This window comes from Sardina pilchardus, chromosome 9 (assembly GCF_963854185.1).
Source record: "Sardina pilchardus chromosome 9, fSarPil1.1, whole genome shotgun sequence".
NCBI classification, from domain to species: domain Eukaryota; kingdom Metazoa; phylum Chordata; class Actinopteri; order Clupeiformes; family Clupeidae; genus Sardina; species Sardina pilchardus.
This window is the reverse complement of record NC_085002.1, coordinates 7,062,465-7,085,946: the sequence shown is the minus strand read 5'-3', so window position 1 is coordinate 7,085,946 and position 23,482 is coordinate 7,062,465. Positions and strand designations below refer to the sequence as shown.

Below are 23,482 nucleotides of genomic sequence, written 5' to 3'. Positions count from 1 at the left end.
TATATATACTGTACATAATGCTATTGTTTCTGGTTTGTTGTAGTTTATAGGCCTAATATAGTGGTTCACAACAATATCTCCTTCCCAATTTTGGTATTGGAACCACTTTTGCTTTTTGGTAGTTGGACAGTGTCACAATATTTCAAACAATGTCACAAGACCCCACCCCACCCCCAAATCATTTCCTTCTTGCCTGGTCGACACAGTCTTCCCCAAAGAGCCCTCACATCCTGAGCCACGTCCTCCCAGTCGCACAATCAACCAGTGAGCTTCCCTGGTCAGCCACTCTGCTCCTCTCACCTTTGCCACACATGCATGAGGCATGAGAGGATACAAACGACGCTTCATGGAACAGCCGACTTAGAATTATCGACAAGGAGGTTTTCAGAAGACAACGAGAGAACACTATCATCAAAAATACTGCATAGAGCACAAAGAGGAATCCTCAGAAACGTTAGAAAGGCATAGAATTTATGAGTATAAATACCCATAGAATTGGCCAGTAGATCATTAGAAGATCTCTGAACTCTACATATTTTTCCTCACAGAGAAATCACAGTGTCAAAAGCTGGTAAGTAAGAGTGATAATGATAATAAGAATATTGCTTTACACTTTGGAAAAACTCTATGACAGCATGACTTTACGCTATATTGCAGCTATACAGTCAGGTACAGTGCACTAAATACCTAGTGCATGAAATGGATAGCGATACACTGCATTTGTGCTGATGTGCAAATGTAAGATCAGGTTTATTAATGTGCTACTACTCACTGAAAAATACTATAGTATTTGTAATGGTAGAACTGTGATATATTGTTACTTTAATATAGTGTGACCAGTAATGTTTTCTAACTTTAGAATTGAAAATGATGGTTTATTATTCCGTTGTAAATGTTTGAGCTAGAAAGGACTTGAATCTTCACTGACTGTTATTTGCCTATTGGACTTATTTAACTTGAGAGAAAAAAAGAAGATCCAAGGCACTCTTCTTTTGCAAAAATACAAACATGACAATAATTCAATGTTTAATTTAAAGTTTGAGTTGGCAACTATATTAAGTGTATCTAATTTGTTTTTTCAAATCAGACGATGTTTGAGTTTGACAGCAATGACACTATTTGGGACGTCTTCTTCCACTGCTCGGTGGAGCTGGACTACAAGGCCCGGCGCATTGTCCTGTTCTTCGTCTACCTCGTCGCCTTCACGGTGGGCCTGCTGGTCAACAGCGTGGTGGTGTGGGTCAACTGGCAGAGGCGGCACTCGCGCAGCACCGACGTCTTCTGCACGCTCAACATCTGCATCTCGCACCTGATGGTGATGACCATGATGCCCATCTTCCTGCTGGAGGTCATGCTGGACTACGTGTGGGTGTGGGGCCAGTTCCTCTGCCGCTTCACCACCTTCATCTACGAGTTCAACTACTACAGCACCTCCTTCTTCCTGGCGTACATGTCGGTGGAGCGCTACCTGGCGCTCGCCCGGGCCAGCGGCGGCACGGCGTCGGCGAGGCCTCCGAGGCAGTGGGGCCCGGCGGAGAAGCAGCGTCGGCTGCTCATCTGCGCCGGGTTCTGGACCTTCGCCTTGCTGCTGACGCCGCTGCTGGTGTCCAACGTCCAGCTGGTAGAGTACCACTCGCCCGGCTGCTATCTCGCGCCCGAGAAGGACTACGTCGCCTGGGTGGTGGTCATCACCATGACCTCCATGATCTTCCAGTTTCTGATCCCCGGGGGTATCATCATCACCTGCAACTGGCTCACCGTGCAGACCCTGAAGAAGTCGCCGGAGCTTCAGACATCCTACAACCTCAACACAAACATGTTTCACTTCTACTCAGTCGCATTCGTTGTGTGCTGGCTACCATATCACCTGGTCAATCTTCTAATAATGGTGGACGACCTTAACCCACTTATACTAAACTGTGACTCCACAAACTCAATATACTTTTCCCTCAACGTGCTGTTTTCCTTCACCCACCTCCACTACATCGCCAACCCGGTCCTCTACAACTTCTTGAGCCCCAGCTTCCGTAGAAGCCTCTGGAGAGCGGTGGCTCGCTGCGTCAGAAAGGAGGCGACGCCGATCCATGTGGAGGACGATGTAGACGGCGAAGGAAAATACAAGCCTCAAAACGCTAGCGTGAGAAAGACGAGCAATGCTAGCACCAGTCAGTCAGACATGGCCTCCTAGAGTTCTAACAAGGTTAACAAGCAAGGAGTTGAAAGAAAAGCAAATTAGTGCTTGAAAAAAACAGACAAGCAAGAACATGTAATGTGAGATCAATTTAGAGAATCTATTTAGTCTTCATTATCCACTAATTCAACATGTTAACATATTTCCAGTTGAATGCTATTGTGATAGCAATCAGGTCTCTGTTACCGGTGTCTCTGTTGCCTGACCTTTCAGTGTAGGCTACTATTTTGTCTTGGTCATAAGATTTTGCAAAATCAAATAGATAGGTAACACTTCCTTATGTTTAGACAGACTACAGACTACTAGCTGAATACACTAGTTTAATGGTCGGTTGTAATCTGGCCTTTTTTATCTGTAATGATATCACTTTATTTTCCTATTTGTTTGAAATATATTGTCCTATCATTTTGCCTTTCACTCTATACTGTACATTATATCAAAAACAAAAACAATTATTTTTCTTGGATGTCATTTGGGCCCCCACTGTCGATTGTCGACAAGGCAGCACTGCCTGGAAGGCACTAGGGTTAGGGTTAGGGTTAGGGTTAGGGTTGGGTGGCAGGGCTGCCTTGAAGTCGACGATGGGGGCCTAAAACACCATCACCAGGCTTGGACAACCCTGACCTAGTCTTAGTATAACTTTTCTTCTTGTCAGTTTCCTAATTTTCTCAGTTCCATGCAGTCCCAACTGCAATTGTAATGTTATATTACCGTTGAGCACTGTAATATATGCAACAAAATACTCCCAACAACACACAGCACAGGAAATCTGAAAGGAAACCAAATCAGATATGTAATTAAAGGTGATGAAAGTCAGGTCAGTAGTAGTCTTGCCATTTAGGACATGGGGACACAAAAGAGCATGTTTGGAGTCTTGTGCCCCAAAAGAGTGGTAATGCTTTCAGGAAGGAACTGTTTCCTGCTCTTTAGCTGTGTCAGACATGTACTGGGTCATGTCTTCCTCCAATGCCCTCACAACTATGTGGCCGTTTGTGATGAAGCTTGCACTTTCTTTTCTGTGTTGATAAAAAAAGAAAAAAAAAAACACTTTGGATATAACCATATGCCAAATGAGCACAAATGAAAATGTAATTAAACTCCTTCACTTCTTGTATGTGTAGCACTACTGTGTCACCAGTATGACAGCTGGCAAAAATCTTGTGGTGTATAGCAGGTTTGTGCAGTGAGGACCACGTTTGGGCCAGATCAGGAAGGGTATAGTTTTCAAAAGATAGAGTTACTTTATTCATCCTGAAAGAACTTTAGGCATTCAGTAGTGTATGGTCAGCGTTAGATTACTTTTAAAATATATTCCACTAGATTACAGAATCCATGTCCTTACATTTATTTTCTGATGTATTCCCATAGATTACTCAAAGTAAATAACATATTCTGAATACTTTGGATTACATCAGCATTGTTATATTTAGTTAGAAATGGATGAAACAATTGTGAGAGATTATGTGAGATTGTAAGACCCATAGCCAAACCATGTCATCAACAGCCCACAACCTGCTTTACAGTGAGGAGTTGTAAGTAGTAGCCTACTTCTAATGCAAATACTCAGACAAGCTGCAGGTGCAAACTCTAAGGGGTTTATTTTTCAATCCAAAGAGTGACTGAACAACTCATACCTAACAACATGATAGCTCATTTCTCTGTGAATATTTAATAGTCTACAAAAAGTATTTCAGCAATCTATAATTTCATAGACCCTTTTACCCTAAATGTATTTAGAGAGCAATGGCTGCATCTCTCTCTCTCTCTCTCTCTCTCTCTCTTTCTCTCTCTCTCTTCCAATGAATTCTAAGGGGAAAAATACTCATTGAGACCCTCCAAGACAAATATGCATGTTGACATTTAATCCACAAAGGCTGGCTTGGCAAACTCAATTAGCTCAGTTACTGTCAGGGACACCTATCGACTGACCCACATTGCACCGTGAGGGGGTTTCAGCACCATAATCAACCAAAGCCTGGAGCCCAGGATGCAGAGGGCAAGGTTTTGGCTTTATCCAGTCATTGATTATCAATTCAACGCAGATTTATAAAATGACACGATTTTTAAACGAATCTCTTAAGACTGGGTTGGCAGCATGGTGGGTTAAATGCCAAGAGAGATAAACAATTATTTTAGGAATTAGGAATGACCCACGTTTCATCACTGAACTTGAATACAAAGAAGTGTGGCTAGAAAGGGGGAGCAATAGATCTACTTCCATTGCCTTGTAGCAGCATTAAAAAGGCATTACTTCCAGTTCATTAACTTCGTTGTGTGGCAACGTTGCCTACAGTATACACAGCTTTTTTGTAAAATAGGCTAGAACTACATCAGCATCAGTGAATGCATATTTTTTAACTTGTTTTTTGCTTTCATATTTTTTTCCCAAAGGCTTGAATGTGAATGTAATGACCCATATCCTTAGACTTATCGTCATCGCAATTTTTTAATTTGAGAAGGTCAAATTTAGCCTGGAAAATCCAGACCCTGGAACTCTGAATTCCCAAGTTGCATTGTGTGTTTAACCCACAATCAAAAAGCTGTTTAGTCAGAGAGGGCTGAAGCGGAGCGAAAGGCGCAAGCGTACGTAGCCTAAGGATCTTTGGGTCAGTTGCCTTACCTGCCGTGTGCCTTCGTCTCAGTTTGAATCAAAGATCCTTGAGCGGAGCCCAGGAGCCAGCCAGCTACACTTTTGGTGAGATATGACTGCTTGCTTCCACTGATAACATTAGGCCTACACAACAGTGAGCATGAATTAATGCCACAAAGTGTATGGAGTAAGCATATAAAATAGCACCTTGAATGACCACTGTGTACATAAACTTGAACTAGTGCCCTGAATGATCACTACTGGGTGGAACTGCCCTGAGCAGAAAATACAGAAAGGGCTGGTGCTTCAAGAAACGCCAGGCCAAACGCTGATGTTGCTCCTCAGGTACTCCCCAACACAACCGTGAGATTGACTTGCCTTATAAATGTTTGAAAACCTCCCATATCTGTAAGATATTACAGTATATATACATGTATAGCTGATCTGCTTTCATGTCTCTAGAGGTACATCTACTGAAAGCATCCTGAAAAGGGGGAAAAACACATAAATTGATTTTATACAGTATATATATATACTGTATATATATATATATATATATATATATATATATATATATACAGTATATATATATGTGTGTGTGTGTGTGTGTTTTTCCCCTCTTCAGGATGCTTTCAGTAGAGGTAGGCCTACCTGTAGAGACATGAAAGCAGGTCAGCTGGATCTGAAGCAGCTTGTGGAGCTGGAGAGGAAGGTCAGGGATGCTGAGAGGATAAAACAGCTGAAAGCTCTTGCTAAGGCCGAGAAGACGGCCAGGAAGGTAGAGAGGCTCAGAGGGATGAACGAGGCAAAGAAAACCCAGAGGAGGGATGACCAAGTGAATGACATCAACCCTGAGAGATATTGGCATTGTTACATTTTAAACATGAGTTATATTTCACCTGTTGAAGACTGACCAAGCCTCTGACCAGGCCGTAAACGAGGCAGTAGGCACACATTATAATTCTTATTTTCATTATAGGCCTAAATATATTTCTATTCAGAGTATTATTCATATTTCTACTTCAATAAATATACATGTGTTACTGTAATCACAATTCTATTTATGTTATGTAGGCCTATATGTCTATTATGTACTGTATATGTCTGTCTAAGTTTATAGATGTCTATGACCACTACAAGAGCCGTACATACAACAATGAAGTGCCTTCAAAAGGCTGTCTTACCTGCATACTGTATATAAAATAGATAATGATGAATAAGTGAACTTTTACACAGTTCACTTTTTCTTGGATCCTGCATGACTCCTGCCAATGCAGTTGACTCTGACTCACACAATCCCTGCAAGGCATTTCAGCACCCTGGCCAGAGACCTTGCCAGCCAGGCTCTACCTACTTTGCGCCATCAAAAATGACTGCTGATTCTAATGGGCTCGGTTCATCTCACAATTCAGGATTCACATTAGCTATCTTGTTCGACGACCAATGGAGCTTTTTAACAGCCGCCATTTTGACCTGAAATGTCGGGCAGGTCCAGGTGTTACAAATTACATTTAATTACGGTTCTGATTCTGACTTAATTGGTGCAATTAGTAACACCTGTGCTTGCCCTACTATTACATGTCAAAATGGCGGCTGTGAAAAAGGTCTACATCTATACCAGAGCAGTAGAGAAAACAGAGTGGCGACACTCCCATGAGAGACAGTGTAAAACAATAGCAGCACTTTCCCTTCCCAGTTTACAGGTTATGGGAGTTTTGGAACTTCAAACAACCAATCTCTTGGTCAATGAGTTAATTGATTACTCTCTTAAATCCAGATGGTTGCAATCCAGCCATTCAGCAGTTTTTTGGGGGCATGTGGTGGTAACATCAGAGAGTGTCGCAACTCTCCCTTTCTATGGCTCTGATCTAGACTATTTTGGTGAAAGTCGAGCCAAGTATTTGATCCAACCATTTAGTAAACCAGCTAGATCCAGCCAGGTAGATAAAATAATTAGTGTAAAAAAAAGTGCACAGGTAGAAAGAAAATATGGAAGGACAAAATCTAGTATTTGTCTTTGAGAATTGGCACATTATTGCATTCAGTTTAAACTTCATTGCAATACAACTGTTCTATTTCTGATTTCTGTTTGAAAGGTTTATTGTAAAAAAGCATATTTTGAAAGAGATCATGGTGACATATGATACACAGACAACAGAAACGCAGACAGGTGAATTGACAAACAGGACAGTTTGATCACCAACATGCAAGTCAAAACAACCACCAAACATTTTATAAAAGATTTATTCATGTTCATGAGTTGTCTTTTGATCTGTTTGTATTACTTTGCTTTGCACTGTTTTCACATTTAAAAAATGAGGGCAAAATAACTCCATTACATAACTCCTCATGAAAATGGATCTGGAAGAGAGACAGCAGAATGTCCATGGCTCATGATGTACAGGCATACAAACTGATGAGAAGCTCACGTTGATAACAGACATCACTTTTGAGGCGTAAAGGTGAGGCCTCAAGACCTATCAGCTTACAACTCCTCATGACCACAGGGCCTGCTTTCCTGCTAGAAGTCAACTGCATTTGGTGTCATTGTGTGTTATATTTCACTTATTTACTCCGGTAAATATATCCAGAACAAAGACCTCCTTTGATTAAACTGCAAGCTTACCTTGCAGTGCATTTTCAGAAATACTGATCACGTTATTGTTCTGACAGCACGAAAATAGGGCTGGTTGTTAATGTTTTTTTAAATGACCATGAATGTTTTTTCATGTATCAACCTTCTGAACAACCTCTTGTCAATAACAGGATAAATTGATAGTAGTTATTTCTAATGACCATTTTTTTAGATTTCAATTATTATGCCAAGAATAGTTCAAAACATAAATACAACCATATGTTTATGTAACAGAAATCTTGTTACAATAACAGGATAAACTGATAGTGACCTTAATTATTACCTCAATAATTGTGAATATTTTGTGAGAACACAAAATAAAACCTCTCTATATTGCAGGTGCAGTCGCTGATTAAACAGTGACAAACATCCATTATTAGTTCTTTTAGTGCCCCGGCACAAACTTCATTACACTTGTATTCATCAGAAACTACAAACACAAAGTAGCTTACATTCACAATGGTCCCCGGATTTGTGACACAGACATAGGAACCCGTTCAAATTGGGGGATTCAGAGATACATTCAATCACTCAAAGGCATGTCTCTCTCTCTCTTTCTCTCTCACTCTCTCTCCCTCTCTCTCTCTCTCTGCATTATCATCATGGAGAGCTTGGCAGTGTGACTGACTGATAAACTACAACACAAAGTTGCTAAGATACATCCCAGAAATTCCATGTGGTCCCTCATGAGTAACAGCGTATCCCAACGCTTGAATTATTCTTTTTTTTGTTTGTTTTTGTTATTTTGAAAGAAAAATGAAACTCATAACCTGATGCAAACTCCTAAACAGTTAGTAGTACTCTCTGTATATGCCTATACAGACAAGAAATCAAGTTGTACAAATTCCAGTACATACAGTCACAGTTTTTAAACATGGGAACACTATTCGTCATCGGTGATATAATGAAGTCTAACAATCTTTTTTTTTTTCTTCATAGCATTTTGAATATCCTGTACAATTATTTGTCTGCTCTTTTTGAAGTAAAAATTCCATACATTGATTTTTTTTATTTTTTTTTTGGCAGACTATTTCTATGAGTGTACCATCGTATGAATATAATAACACAACTCAGCAGTTTTTCCCGCTTTGATTGACAGCAGATGGACATTCCATGTGTTGAGATTTCTGTGAAAGGGCTTTCAGTCTTACTATTGTCCCCATTGGTGTCTAATAGAATTCATTCATTTTCAGCATTTGAATGCTTTCATTACATTCACAGTTTGTAAAGCTGTCTTACTTCATTCTTTTAGCATGACTTCCATTTTTTTTCACATAAAAATACAGTTAGCTCATCAGAATCATTTTCATGACGCATCATCTCCTTTTCATCCTGAAGACTCAGCAGAGAAGTTACCAGTGACCTTGCCCCATTCTGGTGACCTTGGAAAACATAACCCGCCGTCCCTCTCCTCAGAGGAGTCCAGTACCAGAGATGAGGTGACTGGATTCCGGAACAGATGTCCATCCTGTATGTGTCCTCGGATCCGTTTCTCTTATTATTAAAGGTTCCCTTTTGTCCGACTGGTTTGTTCTCCAGTGCTGTGGCAACTGGCGGTCATTCGAGCACTGGCTTTGGAGGCAGGCCAGAGTCCACAGGCAGCGGGCAGCGGGCAGTGGCCCTTGGCCCGACAAGCTTGCTCCTGCTCTCTCTGGCAAAGCAAAGTCATTAAAATACACCACACACTGTGAGTGTCAGTGTGTGTGTGAGTTTGTGTGTGTGTGTCCGTCCGTGTGCGTGTCGGTGTGCATGTATGTGTGTGTGTGTGTGTGTGTGTGCAGGGGGAGAGGGGTTATGGGGTTCGTTGGAGAACTGAAGAGGTGAAGCTGCACTCCTTCCTGCTGTCCCAAGGTGTAGAATTTATGCTTTTGTGCACGTACACACAGACACACAGGCCAAACTGTGCACACTCACACACACACACACACACACACACACACAAAGTCGCCTTATGCTGAGGAGCTCACAAACAGGTTGTCTGTTGCCTTTCCACTACAGTATGATTGTGTGTTTGTTTGTGTGGGATAGAAAGAGACACCATTGGCCTGGTGTCTGGACACTACTAAGTACAGGTGGGCCCCTACACCGACACAGTGGCAACACACTGGTTGCAATGTTGGCAGCCATTCCTGTTCATTTTTGTCTTTTTTCCTCTACCAATGCTACAAACAGATTTGTTGTCTTTCACTCTCACTCACCTTCATACTTGTTCACACATACATATAGTTACACACATACACAGACACTTTTTTTACACACACACACACACACACACGCACACACGCACACACGCACACACGCGCACACACACACACACACACACACACACACACACACACACACACACACGCTCACACACACACACCCTAATGCACACAAACACATAGAAACACATGCATGCAAACCAGCTTGTAACAAACACACAACAAATGCACTCACAGACATTCTCACTCACACCTTGCACTCTCACACACACACACACACACACACACACACACACACACACACACACACACACGGCTGAGTGCAGTTAGGACACGGCCCTTCGGGAGCTGCTCCTACTCAGGCTGGCGGCAGCGGCGGCGGCGCTGGTTTTGCTCGAGAGGGTGGGGGTGGCACCAGCACCGGCACCGGCACCACCCGCACCTCCACCCATGCCGCTGCCGCCGGGGAGGGGAGCGCCAGAGGAGGAGCAGGGGGAGCCCAGGGAGGCGCCGGTGGGGGTGGTGCAGGGCGTGCCGCTGCTCTCGTTGGGGCAGCCGTACTGCAGCAGGATGTCCGCGCACTCCTGGCTGCCGGCGCGACGCGCCAACCACAGGGCCGTCTGACCCTGAGGATCACGGCACCTCACGTCACTGCCATACTGCAGAGGACAGAGAGACACAGAGAGAGTGAGAGAGAGAGAGAGAGATGGAAGAGAAGAGCACAAGTGGAGTGGACAGAGGAGATAGCAGGCAGAAGAGGGCAGTGGAGGAGAACAGGAGAGGAGGATAGAGAAGAAGAAGGGGAAGGGAAGAGACCCATTGAGTGAGATTGGACTTTAAATGGTCAGTGCAAAACCTCTGAGGGAGACACATGATTGAGGCACTTAAAGGTACACTATGCAGTTTCAGGTGAAGTTGCATGGCTGGTTCTCTCACTAGCAACTTGCTACAGCTATACCGTATGGCTATGCTAGGTGAATGATTCCGCTAATACAAGTTTGTTTACCATTAAATTGGCTTCGTAAAGGTTATACTGAGGTGAAAATCTTGCATAGTGTGTTTTTAAGTTAATTAACATATTCGGAGTAGAACCCTCACCCAAACGAGTAGCTGCGTCATGACGACGTCGGCCAGCTGACACGCGGCGTGGAGGGCGGTGCGGGACTGCTGGGTGCTGCCGTTGCTATGGTGCATCACCACGGCGCTCGGTGCGTTGATCTCCTCCTTGGAGCTGTGGGCGAGCAGCAGGAGTAGGCGAGGCAGGTCCCTGTCCGTCACCGCCCGCAGGAGGCGGGCCGACAACGAGCCGTCCAATCCCTCGGCGACACCGGTCAGTGGCGCCACGAACATACGCAGCTCATATTTGGCCCGTATCCACGACTCACGCTCCTCTCTGAGGAAAAGATAAGGGGGGGGGGGGGCAATGACTTTTAACTTTTAAGGACAACACTGAGCTCTGTATGTGCTATACTGTATACGTGAAAAGCAGATTGCAAGTAGTCAATCCATGACATCAGGCAGGCACATTTAGAGTTCTTCATGATATACAGGACACCTTATTATACACTTTCCACGGAACAATGGCACCATTGCATAATGATATAAGTTAAATATTTAATATGGACATTTCTCAGCTGCAGCAAAGAGTTTTTCTTCAGATGTAATGTGCTGCAGGCCTTGTTAGCAGTGCAGCTGGCGGATAGAAGCTGGCAAACTCTCACTGGGATCACCCTGTAGCAGCAATTCCAATCAAAACCAACACAGCATATGCTATAACCTAAAATTATTATGGGATATAGGAACATAGCTGTTTTGTCAGATATGGCAAGGAAACTGGAATATTTGTTTATGTTTTGCTTTGGGTAGGTATTGTAACATTTGTAGAATCTTTTCATCTGTTCAGAAATTTGAAACACGACTGAATGTTCTCTTAATCATTGTGATTAAAATGTGCTGCTGTATATGATATATAGCCTTTCCCTATATGGTCAATATGCTGCGTGTTCTTGACTGACCGCGTGGCGTCCGGCGTGGGCTTGTGGCGGCCCTGCGTGCACGCCTCCCAGATGCTGTTGGCCAGGTGGTTGCCGATGGCGCTGAGCACCAGCGTGAGCTCGTGGGGCCAGTCGTCCAGGTCCAGGGAGCGCACGCGCGACAGGTGGGTGCCCAGGTTACGGTGGATGCCCGAGCACTCGATGCAGATGAGGGCGCCCAGGTTCAGGCTCGCCCACGTGGGGTCTAGGAGACAGGGAGGAAGAGGAGGGGTGAGTGGAGAGAGAGAGAGAGAGAGAGAGAGAGCGAGAGAGAGAGAGAATGATGGGATTGGATGATGAGAGAGAGAGTCACAGGGATCAACAAGAAAAGAAAAAATAAAGGGAGAGCAAAAGAGTGATAAAAAGAGAGGAAAAAAGAGAGAAAAGAGGTGAATGATGAATGTTGAGAGGGAGAAGCCACAGAGAAAGAGAGAGCAATTCATCCAAGCACAGAGAGCACCGATTGAGAAACGATAGATTCAGTGGAACAGTTAGAGACGGCGAGAGGCAGGAATAAAAGTGATGACACACAATCACCAAACGAGAGGGAGAGCGAGAGAGATGACCAGAGCAAGAGAGAATGAGCGGGTCAGTGGACGGTCAGGAGACGCTGCATTAAAGACAAACTGCATTAGTATTCACCCTGCTGTCTCAGGCCCATTCGCCACCCTGAGTTCTACGCTAGTTTAATTAGGTTCTCAGGGAGGGCCAGGAACCGGACAGACATGATGTACGTGCATGGAGCCGGCCTGCGCAGGTGTAATAAAACACTTAGTTAATAAGTAGAGTAAAAGTTTTACAGGCTCATTATTTTTGTATGTTTCATATATCTGCTACAGTAAGTTAGACTCCCTAAGGTCTTGAGGGCTGATTGAATTTTTAGGTCGAACCCCACTGAATACCATTCCTTTTACTGAGGCTCTGGTGGATAGTGGCTGGGCTTTGAGAAACGCTGCCATCTTCTTTGCAGATGTAGAACCAAAGAACAAGGGAATAAAGAACAATGGGCAAATAGAAAAGAACAAGGGAATAAAGAAGAAGGACAGATAAAGGTCATTAGATACAAAGGGGAAAGAGGAAGAGAAACGGAACGAGTACAGCCAGGACGGAATCGTGTTGTGTTGGTTTAACCTGCTCCTCAATTACAGGAAATACATCGATACCATATCAAGGCAGAATGTGTGTGTGTGAGAGAGAGAGAAAGCGAAAGAGAGCGAGAGAGAGAGAGAGACTCACTGGGTGCGTCACAGTCAACACAGAAGCTGTTGCCTTTGGCATTGCGGATGGCCTGAATCGCCACCGCCTCACTCTGGCTGTTTCTCCGAGTCTGCAGAATAAATGCACACACACACACACACACACACACACACACACACACACACACACACACACACACACACACACACAGACACAGACACACACACACACAGACACACACACACACACACACATGCATGAACACCCTTTTCCTCTTAATTTTGGATAATGTTGAACAACCATGTCATTAAGTAATTATCTTTAAAACAAACATGACTTAATTGACTGTGCTCTCTCTCGTCTGATTGTTTTTCACATAAAGAAGTGTGCTAGTGTTCTTACTACACGGCCTCCCAGAACATCAGCAATCTGGCCGCGAGCCGGTTATACCTCTAGGGTCTCATCCAAATCCCCTCTCTGCACTTGACCTGATTAAGCTGAGGAGCAGCAGCTCCCCACAACAACAAACTGCCTCCTATCTGGGTTAGGGTTCCTGGCTGAGGGAGGGAGGGAGGGAGGGAGAGAGAGAGAGAGAGAAAGAGAGAGAGAGAGAGAGAGAGAGAGAGAGAGAGAGCGCGCAGCACTCTCTGAGAAATACCAACCCAGAAAAAGGGTTGATAAATAAGTGCAAATAAATATTCTTAATGGTTCCAGTTTTTTCTTTAATTCCCTACATTTAAGGGGGCCCTTTTGAATCCTTTCTGGCAAAGCCTCGCAGCACAATATTCTGTCATCCTGACGACTGCTGGCTGTGCGGTATCATTTCTGCCATCCCGAGGGACTTCTATCATTCCTCACATTTTTCATCTGAGAAACCCTCTCATACAAAGGCCTTTTTGAACAAGCGGCGGCCATTGTTCTTTTTGCCAGTGGTGTGGGGAGAGAGAGCTGTGGGGCAGCTACCTTGTTCCTGCTGCTCTCGCACGACTGCAGGCTGGCCAGGATCTGGCTCTCGATGGCCTGGACCCAGGCGTCGCGCTCCTCCAGACTGGGGGCCTCGAAGTGCCACGTCTGCCCCGTGCTGGACACCACCATGAAGTCAAAGTTGTCCTCGTCTGGGGAGGGACACGGAGAGTATGAGAAGGCTGATCATGTTTGTACACAGCAGTGTGTGTGTGTGTAGCTTATATGGAGGGGAGGTACTGTGGATCATCTGGGAAGTACAAGACTTAGCAGACATTTCAGCAGTCATTTCATGCATTGCACAACCAAAAACACAGCCAATGGAACAGGCACACATCCCTTTCAGGAGAGCAGCTCTGAGGAACAATGATCAAACAGAAATGAGCATGAGAAGATCACCACGGTTACGATATCATGACAGCGAGGGAGGAAGGAAGGACAAATATACACGTGTGCAACGGTTGCTATTTCAGAGTGAATGCAGGCAGGTGAAGCCACATGGATATGCATGCCGCTAATGCACACTCACACACACACGCACACGCACACGCACACGCACACGCACACGCACACGCACACGCACACGCACACACACACGCACACACACGCATGCACGCATGCACACAGACAAACACACAAACACCAACACACACAGATAACCCAATTACCTGTCTTATTTATGTTTCTCAAGCTACCAAAGCTTTTTAGCTTCCACATTTTGCGCTTGGCTGAGACGTGTGCGTGAGCAGGAAGAATCCCACAGAGGCAAACAAAGAGGAGAAAAACAGAGAGAGAAAGACAGAGAGAGAGTGAGAGAGACAGAGAGAGAGAGAGAGAGAGAGAGAGAGGGAGAGAGAAGCAGTGTGAGAGATATGAAAGGAGAAAACAGAGAATGAGGAGCAGATTACAGGCGATTTCAGAAAGCAGCGTGAGGAAAAGAGCAAACAAAAGCACCCAAACCCTTAGTCATACTGGACAATACTCTCTCCCCTGCAGTCTCAAGGCACGTGGCAAAGCACTCCATCGAACCATCCGACTGTGACAGCACAGGAAAATATTAGTGCTCTCTTTCTTTCTCTCTTTCTCTCTCTCCCTCTCTCTCTCCCTCTCTCTCTCTCTCTCTCTCTCTCTCTCAGATGAAGACCTAATCCTATCTCAGCACAACCTCACTGACAAAAGCCATTACACAGAGTCCATTTCACACAACATTAAAAAATGAAACCTCAGTTACAGCACTGCCAGCTCTCATATAGTCAGTGGACTGTTACACAGCAATGTAGGTTAATACACTGAGGTACCTCCCCCTAGTGGCTGTTCTCTGTGCTCGCGGCACACTGTCAGTGACACAGCTTAGCAAGTCACTGTATGTCCAAGCCTTTTACAAGAGAAAAGGAGGGGTCCTACAATGTAAAACACACAACAAACACATTCCATGCACTCACATATTGAAACAAAGCTCTAGATCTAGGCTAGCCTGTGTCTGTTTTAGAGACAGAGTGCATGCACTGCAGAGCTACTGGTGTTTGTCCAGGGCTTGGGCTTGGTCAGTGCTAATTAAGCATGCTGTTGGGTAGTCTCACCTTCAGCTTGGCCGGACGCTGCTTCCCCTTTCTGGTTCATGCTCTTCTTCCTCCTCGTCTTCTTCCTGTCAATCATTGGGGAGGAGGGGCCAGGCTCTTTGCCAGAGGTGGGGCTGGACACGCCCTCTACGGAAGAGTCTGGGGGTTGAGAGAGGACATACAAGGTCTACCTGAGATCTACCCTTACATTACAGTTACATTCACAGATGAAGCACGCATGCGTACAGTAATTTCCTGTGTATTAGCCGCATTGTGTACAAGCCGCAGGACAATGTTTTATGCAAGTTAAAATAAATAATACTATACTAATACCATATTAACTGCCCCCGTGTATTAACTTCAGATTAAGACATTTTGCAAAATCAATGTATAAGCCGCGGCTAATAGTTGGGAAATGACGGTAATGTGACTGCACATGACAATCCTTAGGAATGTATTTCCAAAGAAATCTTATGAAATGAAACCTGATAGCCATATTGTGAACCAAAAAAAAAAGGCTGCTGTTTGCATTATGTCAAATGAGGCTAATGAGCCTGTGAGCTGGTGATATGATCTCAGGCCTGATGCCTGTGCTGCAGTGGTATGGGCTTGTGAGTGGTAAGGGCTTGTGGGGATGTGGGGCTGTGAGGATGGTGGTTCAGTGGAGAGCTCACCCATACTCTGAGCCTTACTGGAGAGTGTGGAGGGGTTGCGCTGCACCCCCCTGTTTCCCAGGGTCAGCCCGCCCTCATCCACGGTCAGGAGGCCACTGGGATATGTAGGCGCTGAAAACAGGATGCAAGTGTGTACCATGTCAGCTAGTATTATAAACTGTACATTCAAGAGAAAAACATTCATCGTAACCGACGTGACTCCCTTTCTCACTGGTTCAATTGGTCTCAAGGTTTCCACTCTACAAGGGTCTAATCAGTTCACTGCTGTTCTCTCAGAATCATTTTGTTGGAATTTGTTCATTTTGATTCAGAATGCATGACAAAGCTCTTACAGAGAGGCAAGGAAACATGCAAGGTTATTTACATAAAGGAAGATTGTGTTATATAAAAAGAATCCTCTCTCTCTTCTCTCTCTCTCGATCTTTATCTCTCTCTCGCTCCTCTCTCTCTCTCTCTCTCTCTCTCTCTCTCTCTCTCACCTGCTCCTGATCCCTCCGATCCTGGGGTGTCCTTGACCAGGCCGTTCTGTCCAGCAGGGGGACCCCCCGACGAGACGGCTCGAGGCGGACGCTTCCCTGGAATCTTCACCGTCACCCGCAGCAGGTCCATCTCCTTCCCGTGGACGTTCTGCATGTACTCCTGTCGGGTCAAAGGTCACAGATAAAGCTTCAGAGACAGGGTTCTGAGCAATGCAGGGACATGGCCAGGCTGCCAGGTTCTGAGTTCACTTGCATTCAGGAGAACATCAGGTACTTACAAGGGCTCTGATAGGGGGACAGACAGTCAACAAAAACATGTGGAGACATATAGGCCAAAATCACTCAAATATACCATATAAACATACCAAATCAAACCAGATACCATACCATACGTATAGCTATGCTGCCATAGAAGTGACTAGCAGATTCAGATATCTACAAGGAGAGCTTGTAAATGATGAAATTATGACTGCACTAAACCATTTTATCACAGAATGCAGCTAGTGCCATGTGAGAGGAATAAGAGCCTTGCCCTGAATAGTACTTTCTGTAGTGGGATCGTATTTGACCCCTCGCAAACCTAGGGCCATTAGAATGCTTGACTGATATTCCTTCCTGCATTGAAATTCCCTGTATGTCCCATTGAGCAGCAGTAATGTGAGCAGTCTAGCTCTCATCCAGCCTCATCCATCAAAAACACGCCCGGCTCCCAGCCGTGCTGCATTCAGTCCCAGCCTCCGGAGCAGAGCGGAGCGGGGAGGAAGAGAGGACGGTGAAGGCACAGACAGAGAGGAGGTCTCCAGGCAGATCATTATTCCGGCTCTGTCTTTTTGCTGCAGAGAAGAGCTGAGCGCGGTGGAGTTTTGTTAAATATGCTCATAAGGTGGAAACAAGCGCAGCGAGGAGCCGCGGCGCCGGATGTGTGCGATCGGGGGGGGGGGGGGGGGGGGGGGGAGGCAACGAGAACCAATTCTGCTCACTGTGGGGAACATTCTTACGAGGTCGAGATTTATCTGTGTGCCGTGATCAATGTTTCGATTTGGGAGGATCTCTGTCAGAGAGGCTTATAAACAAGAAGATTACAGACAAACAAACAAACAAACAAATAAACAAACAGACAAACACTTTTCTTGGCAGAGAAACTAAAATACACAGATTACTTTTAACACGAGGACTCACATTTCTGTGCACACACATACTGTACACACTCAGAAGCACGTATCTAAACGTATAAAACACACACACACACACACACACACACACACACACACACACACACACACACACACACACACACACACACAGAGTTACTGAAGCGACAGCCTGAGGTCTACCTACATTGACACTGGAGTGGTAGGACAGCACCCCATCACTGGACAGGGTGACGTACTTCTTCTTCCATTCCTTGTTGATGGAGCTTCCGCTGCGCTTCAGGAGAACACTCTGGTGTGATAGACACAGAGAGGGAAACAGAGAACAGAGAAAGAAAGAGAGAGACAGTGTGAGAAAGGGTGAAGGAGTTTATATGTGTGTGTGTGTGTGTGTGTGTGTGTGTGTGTGTGTGTGTGTGTGTGTGTGTGTGTGTGTGTGAGTGTGTGTGTGTGTTTGCATGTGTGTGCGATATGGAGAAAGTGGAGGAAAGAGATTTGAAGTGAGAAAAGCGCACATCACATCTCATGAGTTCACACACTCCCCACACATACCAACACACACCTGTTTGATGGGGATTGCCCTTCCACTGCCAAAATCACATTTACTATCAACACTCCTTCTCTCATCGCTTCCATGGCGACCCTGAAACAGTGAATGGAGAAAAATATTACACATTTAGATTTATTCATACAGAACATATATCAGTGTGTATCCACCAGTTCATTACCACATTACCAGGAGTAGCTTTTGCTCAAGTCTGCCAATAAAAATAGTACACACAATGTCATGAAAAGTGTTTCAATGTCTACTTATAGCATGATTTCATGAGTTCTGAGTCTCTTTTGAATGAGCCTGATCCTGCACATTACTGAGGATTTCTCAGCTAAGGACATCTTTAGGGCTAAAAACCTTTCCTCATAGCTAGTGGCTGTTGACAGCTTCAAAATGGACACTAAAGACCCTTTTTGCTGCAGTTGCTCCTAACAACGCTTCAGGAGAGTGAGTCTGTTCTGACAAGGCATAGATCAAAGGTCAAAGGTCAACTCACTGGGAATCTGGCTGTGCGGCGGCGTGGACCACTCCTGAGGGTGCCTGGGGTGGCGCTGCCCAACTTTTCTGCCCCCGACGCGCCAATCTCCTTGTGACTGATGACCGGAGTAGACGGCAGAGACGAGGAGTAGTCACTGCTCTGGCCCCCATTACTTGCCTTCAGAGAGAAAGAGAGAGAGAGAGAGAGAGAGAGAGAGAGAGAGAGAGAGAGAGAGGGGAAGAGAGACAGTGAGGGAGAGAGTGTGGGAGGGAGGTAGAGAGAGAGAGATGAGGAGAGGCAGAAAGAGGAAGAGAGACAGATAAAGAACAAAAAAGACAGGAAGAGGGGTAGAAAGAGAGATGACATATAGGGGAACAGGGAATCAAATGATCAGAGAGAGCATATGATTGTTGGGCAGACAGTGACTGAGACATGAACAGAGAGTACAAGCACAACGCCACAGTAACAGGAGGAGAGGGGGAGGGCTTGAGACTCACCTGCCCAGGGAAGGCTCCTGACACTGGGGTAGATCCGCCGGAGTGACTTGGGGAGTTGGGCAGAGATTTGCAGGACGCAAACAGAGCGGCCTGCCTTTTCACTGCCACAATCTTCTGAGCAGCTGTAAGGACAGAGCAGAGAAAAAAAACTAAGTTGGGGAACAAGAACAATACATAGCTCCTTAAAGGGACACTTCACCGATTAGCATTAAGCTTTGTATCTTTAGAAAACCAGTCATGTTTTTGAATGGTCGTGCATCATTCCCTCATTTTACATCATTGAAAGCAGGAAGTCCTATTCATGGGTTTCATTGAAATCCGTATTTCTCCCATCTCAAGGCAAACTGAGGGTATGATGCAAGACCATTCAAAAACATGACTGGTTTTCTAAAGATACAAAGCTTAATGCTAATCGGTGAAGTGTCCCTTTAACATGTCAGGGAGGCCATCAGATATCATGAAGCTTCTCTGTCAGATCCCAATACAGTATGTCACTCTTGCAACTAGCGACAGGTTTTAGAGCTCTTTGTGCCCTTGTTCTACCCTGTAGCACAGCCCTGAGGACTCTGCATCAAAGAGACATTTGTACTGTAGATGCGTTATTACTGACCTTAGAGTCATGAACATGATAAACACCACAGTTAACGTTTTTTATCTTACCGCATTGTAGCTACCGCATCTGTAGGGTCTTTTCAAAGAGTATGAAAGAATATAATAAACCTCAAGCAACGCTACAGTATACTCTAGGAAAAAAACAAAACAAGATGTGCACTGAGGTAAACGACCAACAATGAATTCTCTTGCAGTATCTTACTCACATCAGTCCTTGATACACACACACACACACACACACACACACACACACACACACACACACACACACACAAATACACATGGAAGAAAAACCCAGGTTCATGTTTATATCTACTGGTCGCTTCTGATAAGGTGGCTTATTTATCTCTCTTCCCTTTCCATTCTTCTAGCACACTCTTGTCACATCTTGTGACCTCCCCATTTCTCTCCTCAGAACTTCCTCTTCTGTATCTCGGTTTGCATGCCGCCCTGAATATGGCTGCATTTAAATGTGTGACTACATGATCGTGCTATTTCCCTTTTGAGAGCACACAGGTATATGTACAGGAAACTGCTGCTCTGACTGCAATAGTCTACAGCAGTACAAGCTACAACATCTACAGTATAGTGCATGACTGCACGTCAAGTGCTAGTGCAGAGAATTTATGCTCCTGTACATCAATTGGTTGGACAGGGTGCAAACAGCACCAGGGTCACAGATTTCATTCCCTACGAGAACACGCTGGCTACTGATAACACATGCACGATAGTGTCAGATCTTTTGGATAAAATGTAATTTAATAACATTAACTGACTAATGGATTGATTGATTGATTGATTGATTGATTGATTATTGAGTCTAGCAAACTGCTTTTACATGGAACCAAACTCATCAACCCTGCAGACATCATGCTGTAGCCCCTTTTCCAGAGCTCCGTCTGGGCTGTGGGCTGGCGAGGAGACACGGAGAGCTTTCCACATGGACGCTGGCCCACATTGATTGCATTGCTCCCCCACTGGCCCTGTCAAGATGTCTGATAACGGATCCGCTCCACATAAGTCACTGCGTTTCATTGCACAGATGGCGACGAGACGAGTAACTGCAGGAGGCTGAGCTCATTGTCATGCTTCCAGCTTTACTGTACAGGGCATTACACTGATGAAAAACTCCATCGCTAGATGGATATGTTCCTGCCTCTGATTTATGTTCTTCTGCTATGGCCCACACTGGACACCGTACGCAACAGTCACATACATGGCTGGCCATTTGTCATATGCAAGGTCAGGAGATGAAGGAGTGGAACAGGTTACAGTATCACTGAAACCTTGCAAACCTGTCTATCTTACCGCAGGGTTCTTTTGGTCTTTTAGATTGATCCAATAAATGGCATACCAATAAATGGCATACTGTATGTACATACAAACTATAGCTTGTACTAAGTGTTAACAGTGTGTTCAAGTGTATCCCTTTGTGGACAAGTCTTATTTGAAGTGTTAAATCATGCTAGTTTGTTAACTCATTCACTGAGTCTCCATATAATATGATGTTTTCTAACACATTTTAAAAGGTGCTATACTATTGGTACCTATTTCTCGTATCACCGAAGATGGTAACATGCCTACTGTACGTAGGGAGAGATCTTCAGCTCAGCAGACTGGGCCCTGCACATTTCAAGGAGAGTACACAGTACACTGAGAAGAACACAAGAGCCCTTCAGTGAGAGACACAGAGCAGCACCAGTGGGCTTTACCTTCCGTGAAGACGCGGTTGACGTTGAGCCCGTAGGTGGCGCACGTCTCGAAGTAGGAGCAGCGCCTGACGTCGGAGCAGAGCTGCCGGGCCCTGGCGTCCTCTATGACCCGCGGGTTGGAGCTGCTGATCTTATCTGAGCACAGACAGGAAACAGACGCGCGAGCTGTTAACGGCCACAGAGACGCCATGCAGAACTCAGCAGCCGACATGACGAGGCACAAGGAGACAGGGCGGCGGGAGAGGTCTGTGTCTGAGGCTAAAAACAACGAGGCCGTCGCTTTTACTCCACCTCAGGCATGAACCAGCTCTCTCTCTCATACGCCTCTCACTACAGTGGAAACTTATGCTGGACAGATCAGATATGCCATGAGGGAAGACTTACTACTTTCTGACCTATGGAGATGGGAATCACAGTATTGATATCATGCACTGGACGGCAAGATGTAATAACACTGTTCCACTTTAGCAGTGGCATATAATGATCCTAATGTCATTTTAGCATAATATGTAATTACTAATTCTATTACAGTATACAGCAGTAGGGTATATCGACACCCAGATAATGGCCAAGATAAGAACAGATCAGGTGATGTTTTTAGTGACTGTGTGGGTCAGTTGCCTCTTTGTGTCAGTGCTGTACTGTATATTTCTGTGGGGACCAGAGTGTAAACTTCACTAATGGTCTGGGTGTGTCTCACCTTGAGTGCCCACTACTATGAAGGGGACCTCTGCTACATTTCGGTGACTGCACAGCTGGCTGTAGTTGTTGTAGACCTCCTGGAAGCTGGACTCGTTCTCCAAGCTGAAGACCAGGATCACGCCATCTACCCAGCTACAGAACTGAAGGGACAGAGATGCATGTTCATGTGAAACACACATACACACACACACACACACACACACACACACACACACACACACACACACATACACACACACACACACACAGATACACACATACGTAGAGACACACAGACACAGACACAGACACAGACACAGACACACACACACACACACACACACACACACACACACACACACACAGACACAGACACAGACACAGACACAGACACAGACACAGACACACACAGACACACACACACACACACACACACACACACACACACACACACACACACACACACACACACACACACACACACACAGTCACAGACACAGACACACACAGACACACACAGAAACACACACACACACACACACACACATACACACACACTCTCTCTCTCTCTCTCACTCTCTCTCTCTATCTCTCTCTCTAGTGTGCGCTCCCTCACTTGAGCATCTGGCAGGCCTGGTTCCTCTCTAATGAGCAGCAGGTGACTCTGTCCGTCCACCAGCACTTCCTTCTTAAAACGGCCCCCTGAAAAAAAAAAAAAAACACATACACACCGCAGATCCCGGATCAGACCGACATTCTCTACTCACTCACACACACTGAGAGAGTGAGAGACAAAAGTGTAACAGAAGCCACACATTAGTGACACCAGCAAGAGAGTGGGAGGTGGATTATTTTAGCATCTGAATATCTGAATAATCTCACCAGGTGCTACAAGAATCAAAGAGCATGATGCAACGAGAGCCACAGGGCACCATCTGACTACACTGCAATAGTTCATGGTATAATCTCCACAGTGTTGTGAAACGTGTAAGTATAGTGTAACGCATTGTCTTTTTCCCATTCTGTTATTACACCTTTATGCAAATGGTTACCTCTCACTCTCAAAAAAGATGCATGTGAATTCTCTCCAGTGCAGGGCCTGCATTTCTGAATAATTGATTAGCTATAAGGTCGGTGTCTTTCATTTTTCAAAAATGTTCCATTTAAAACTACAACAGTAGAGATTAGCAGCGTGCAGCGCAGCACAGCACACTGCAACAGGTGCAGCAGCACATTATTAATTCAGGGGTCAAGGGATCTTGTGTACTAAGAA

The 23,482-nt window shown here is 45.0% G+C and overlaps 2 protein-coding genes across 4 annotated transcripts in view; one reads left to right on the top strand and one right to left on the bottom strand.

Moving 5' to 3' along the window:
- The first annotated feature begins 244 nt into the window (after positions 1 to 244).
- On the top strand, positions 245 to 2,717 carry LOC134092215 (G-protein coupled receptor 182-like). Its single transcript, XM_062545013.1, has 2 exons — positions 245 to 571; positions 1,088 to 2,717. Exon 2 carries the CDS (start codon positions 1,091 to 1,093, stop codon positions 2,186 to 2,188), a length of 1,098 nt encoding a protein of 365 aa, XP_062400997.1. The 5' UTR covers positions 245 to 571; positions 1,088 to 1,090; the 3' UTR covers positions 2,189 to 2,717.
- Positions 2,718 to 8,270: 5,553 nt separating this feature from the next.
- Positions 8,271 to 23,482, bottom strand: part of LOC134092557 (arf-GAP with GTPase, ANK repeat and PH domain-containing protein 1-like) — a 33,661-nt gene continuing 18,449 nt past the window's right edge. For 2 of the 3 annotated variants that reach the window (XM_062545483.1, XM_062545485.1), the window contains exons 4-18: positions 22,826 to 22,911; positions 22,229 to 22,370; positions 21,529 to 21,663; positions 19,205 to 19,326; positions 18,726 to 18,884; positions 18,239 to 18,319; positions 17,864 to 17,968; positions 16,526 to 16,685; positions 16,047 to 16,157; positions 15,394 to 15,531; positions 13,814 to 13,965; positions 12,890 to 12,980; positions 11,636 to 11,858; positions 10,719 to 11,013; positions 8,271 to 10,279 (exon numbers count right to left, since the gene is read on the bottom strand). In XM_062545483.1, the coding sequence (XP_062401467.1) occupies positions 9,947 to 10,279; positions 10,719 to 11,013; positions 11,636 to 11,858; positions 12,890 to 12,980; positions 13,814 to 13,965; positions 15,394 to 15,531; positions 16,047 to 16,157; positions 16,526 to 16,685; positions 17,864 to 17,968; positions 18,239 to 18,319; positions 18,726 to 18,884; positions 19,205 to 19,326; positions 21,529 to 21,663; positions 22,229 to 22,370; positions 22,826 to 22,911 (2,333 nt within the window). In that variant the 3' untranslated portion in view covers positions 8,271 to 9,946. The remainder of the gene's footprint in view (positions 10,280 to 10,718; positions 11,014 to 11,635; positions 11,859 to 12,889; positions 12,981 to 13,813; positions 13,966 to 15,393; positions 15,532 to 16,046; positions 16,158 to 16,525; positions 16,686 to 17,863; positions 17,969 to 18,238; positions 18,320 to 18,725; positions 18,885 to 19,204; positions 19,327 to 21,528; positions 21,664 to 22,228; positions 22,371 to 22,825; positions 22,912 to 23,482) is intronic. The other variant, XM_062545484.1, reaches the window with a different exon arrangement.

Coding starts and splice junctions, on each gene's coding strand:
- LOC134092215 (XM_062545013.1), top strand. CDS start 1,091: ATGTTTGAGTTTGACAGCAATGACACTATTTGGGACGTCTTCTTCCAC.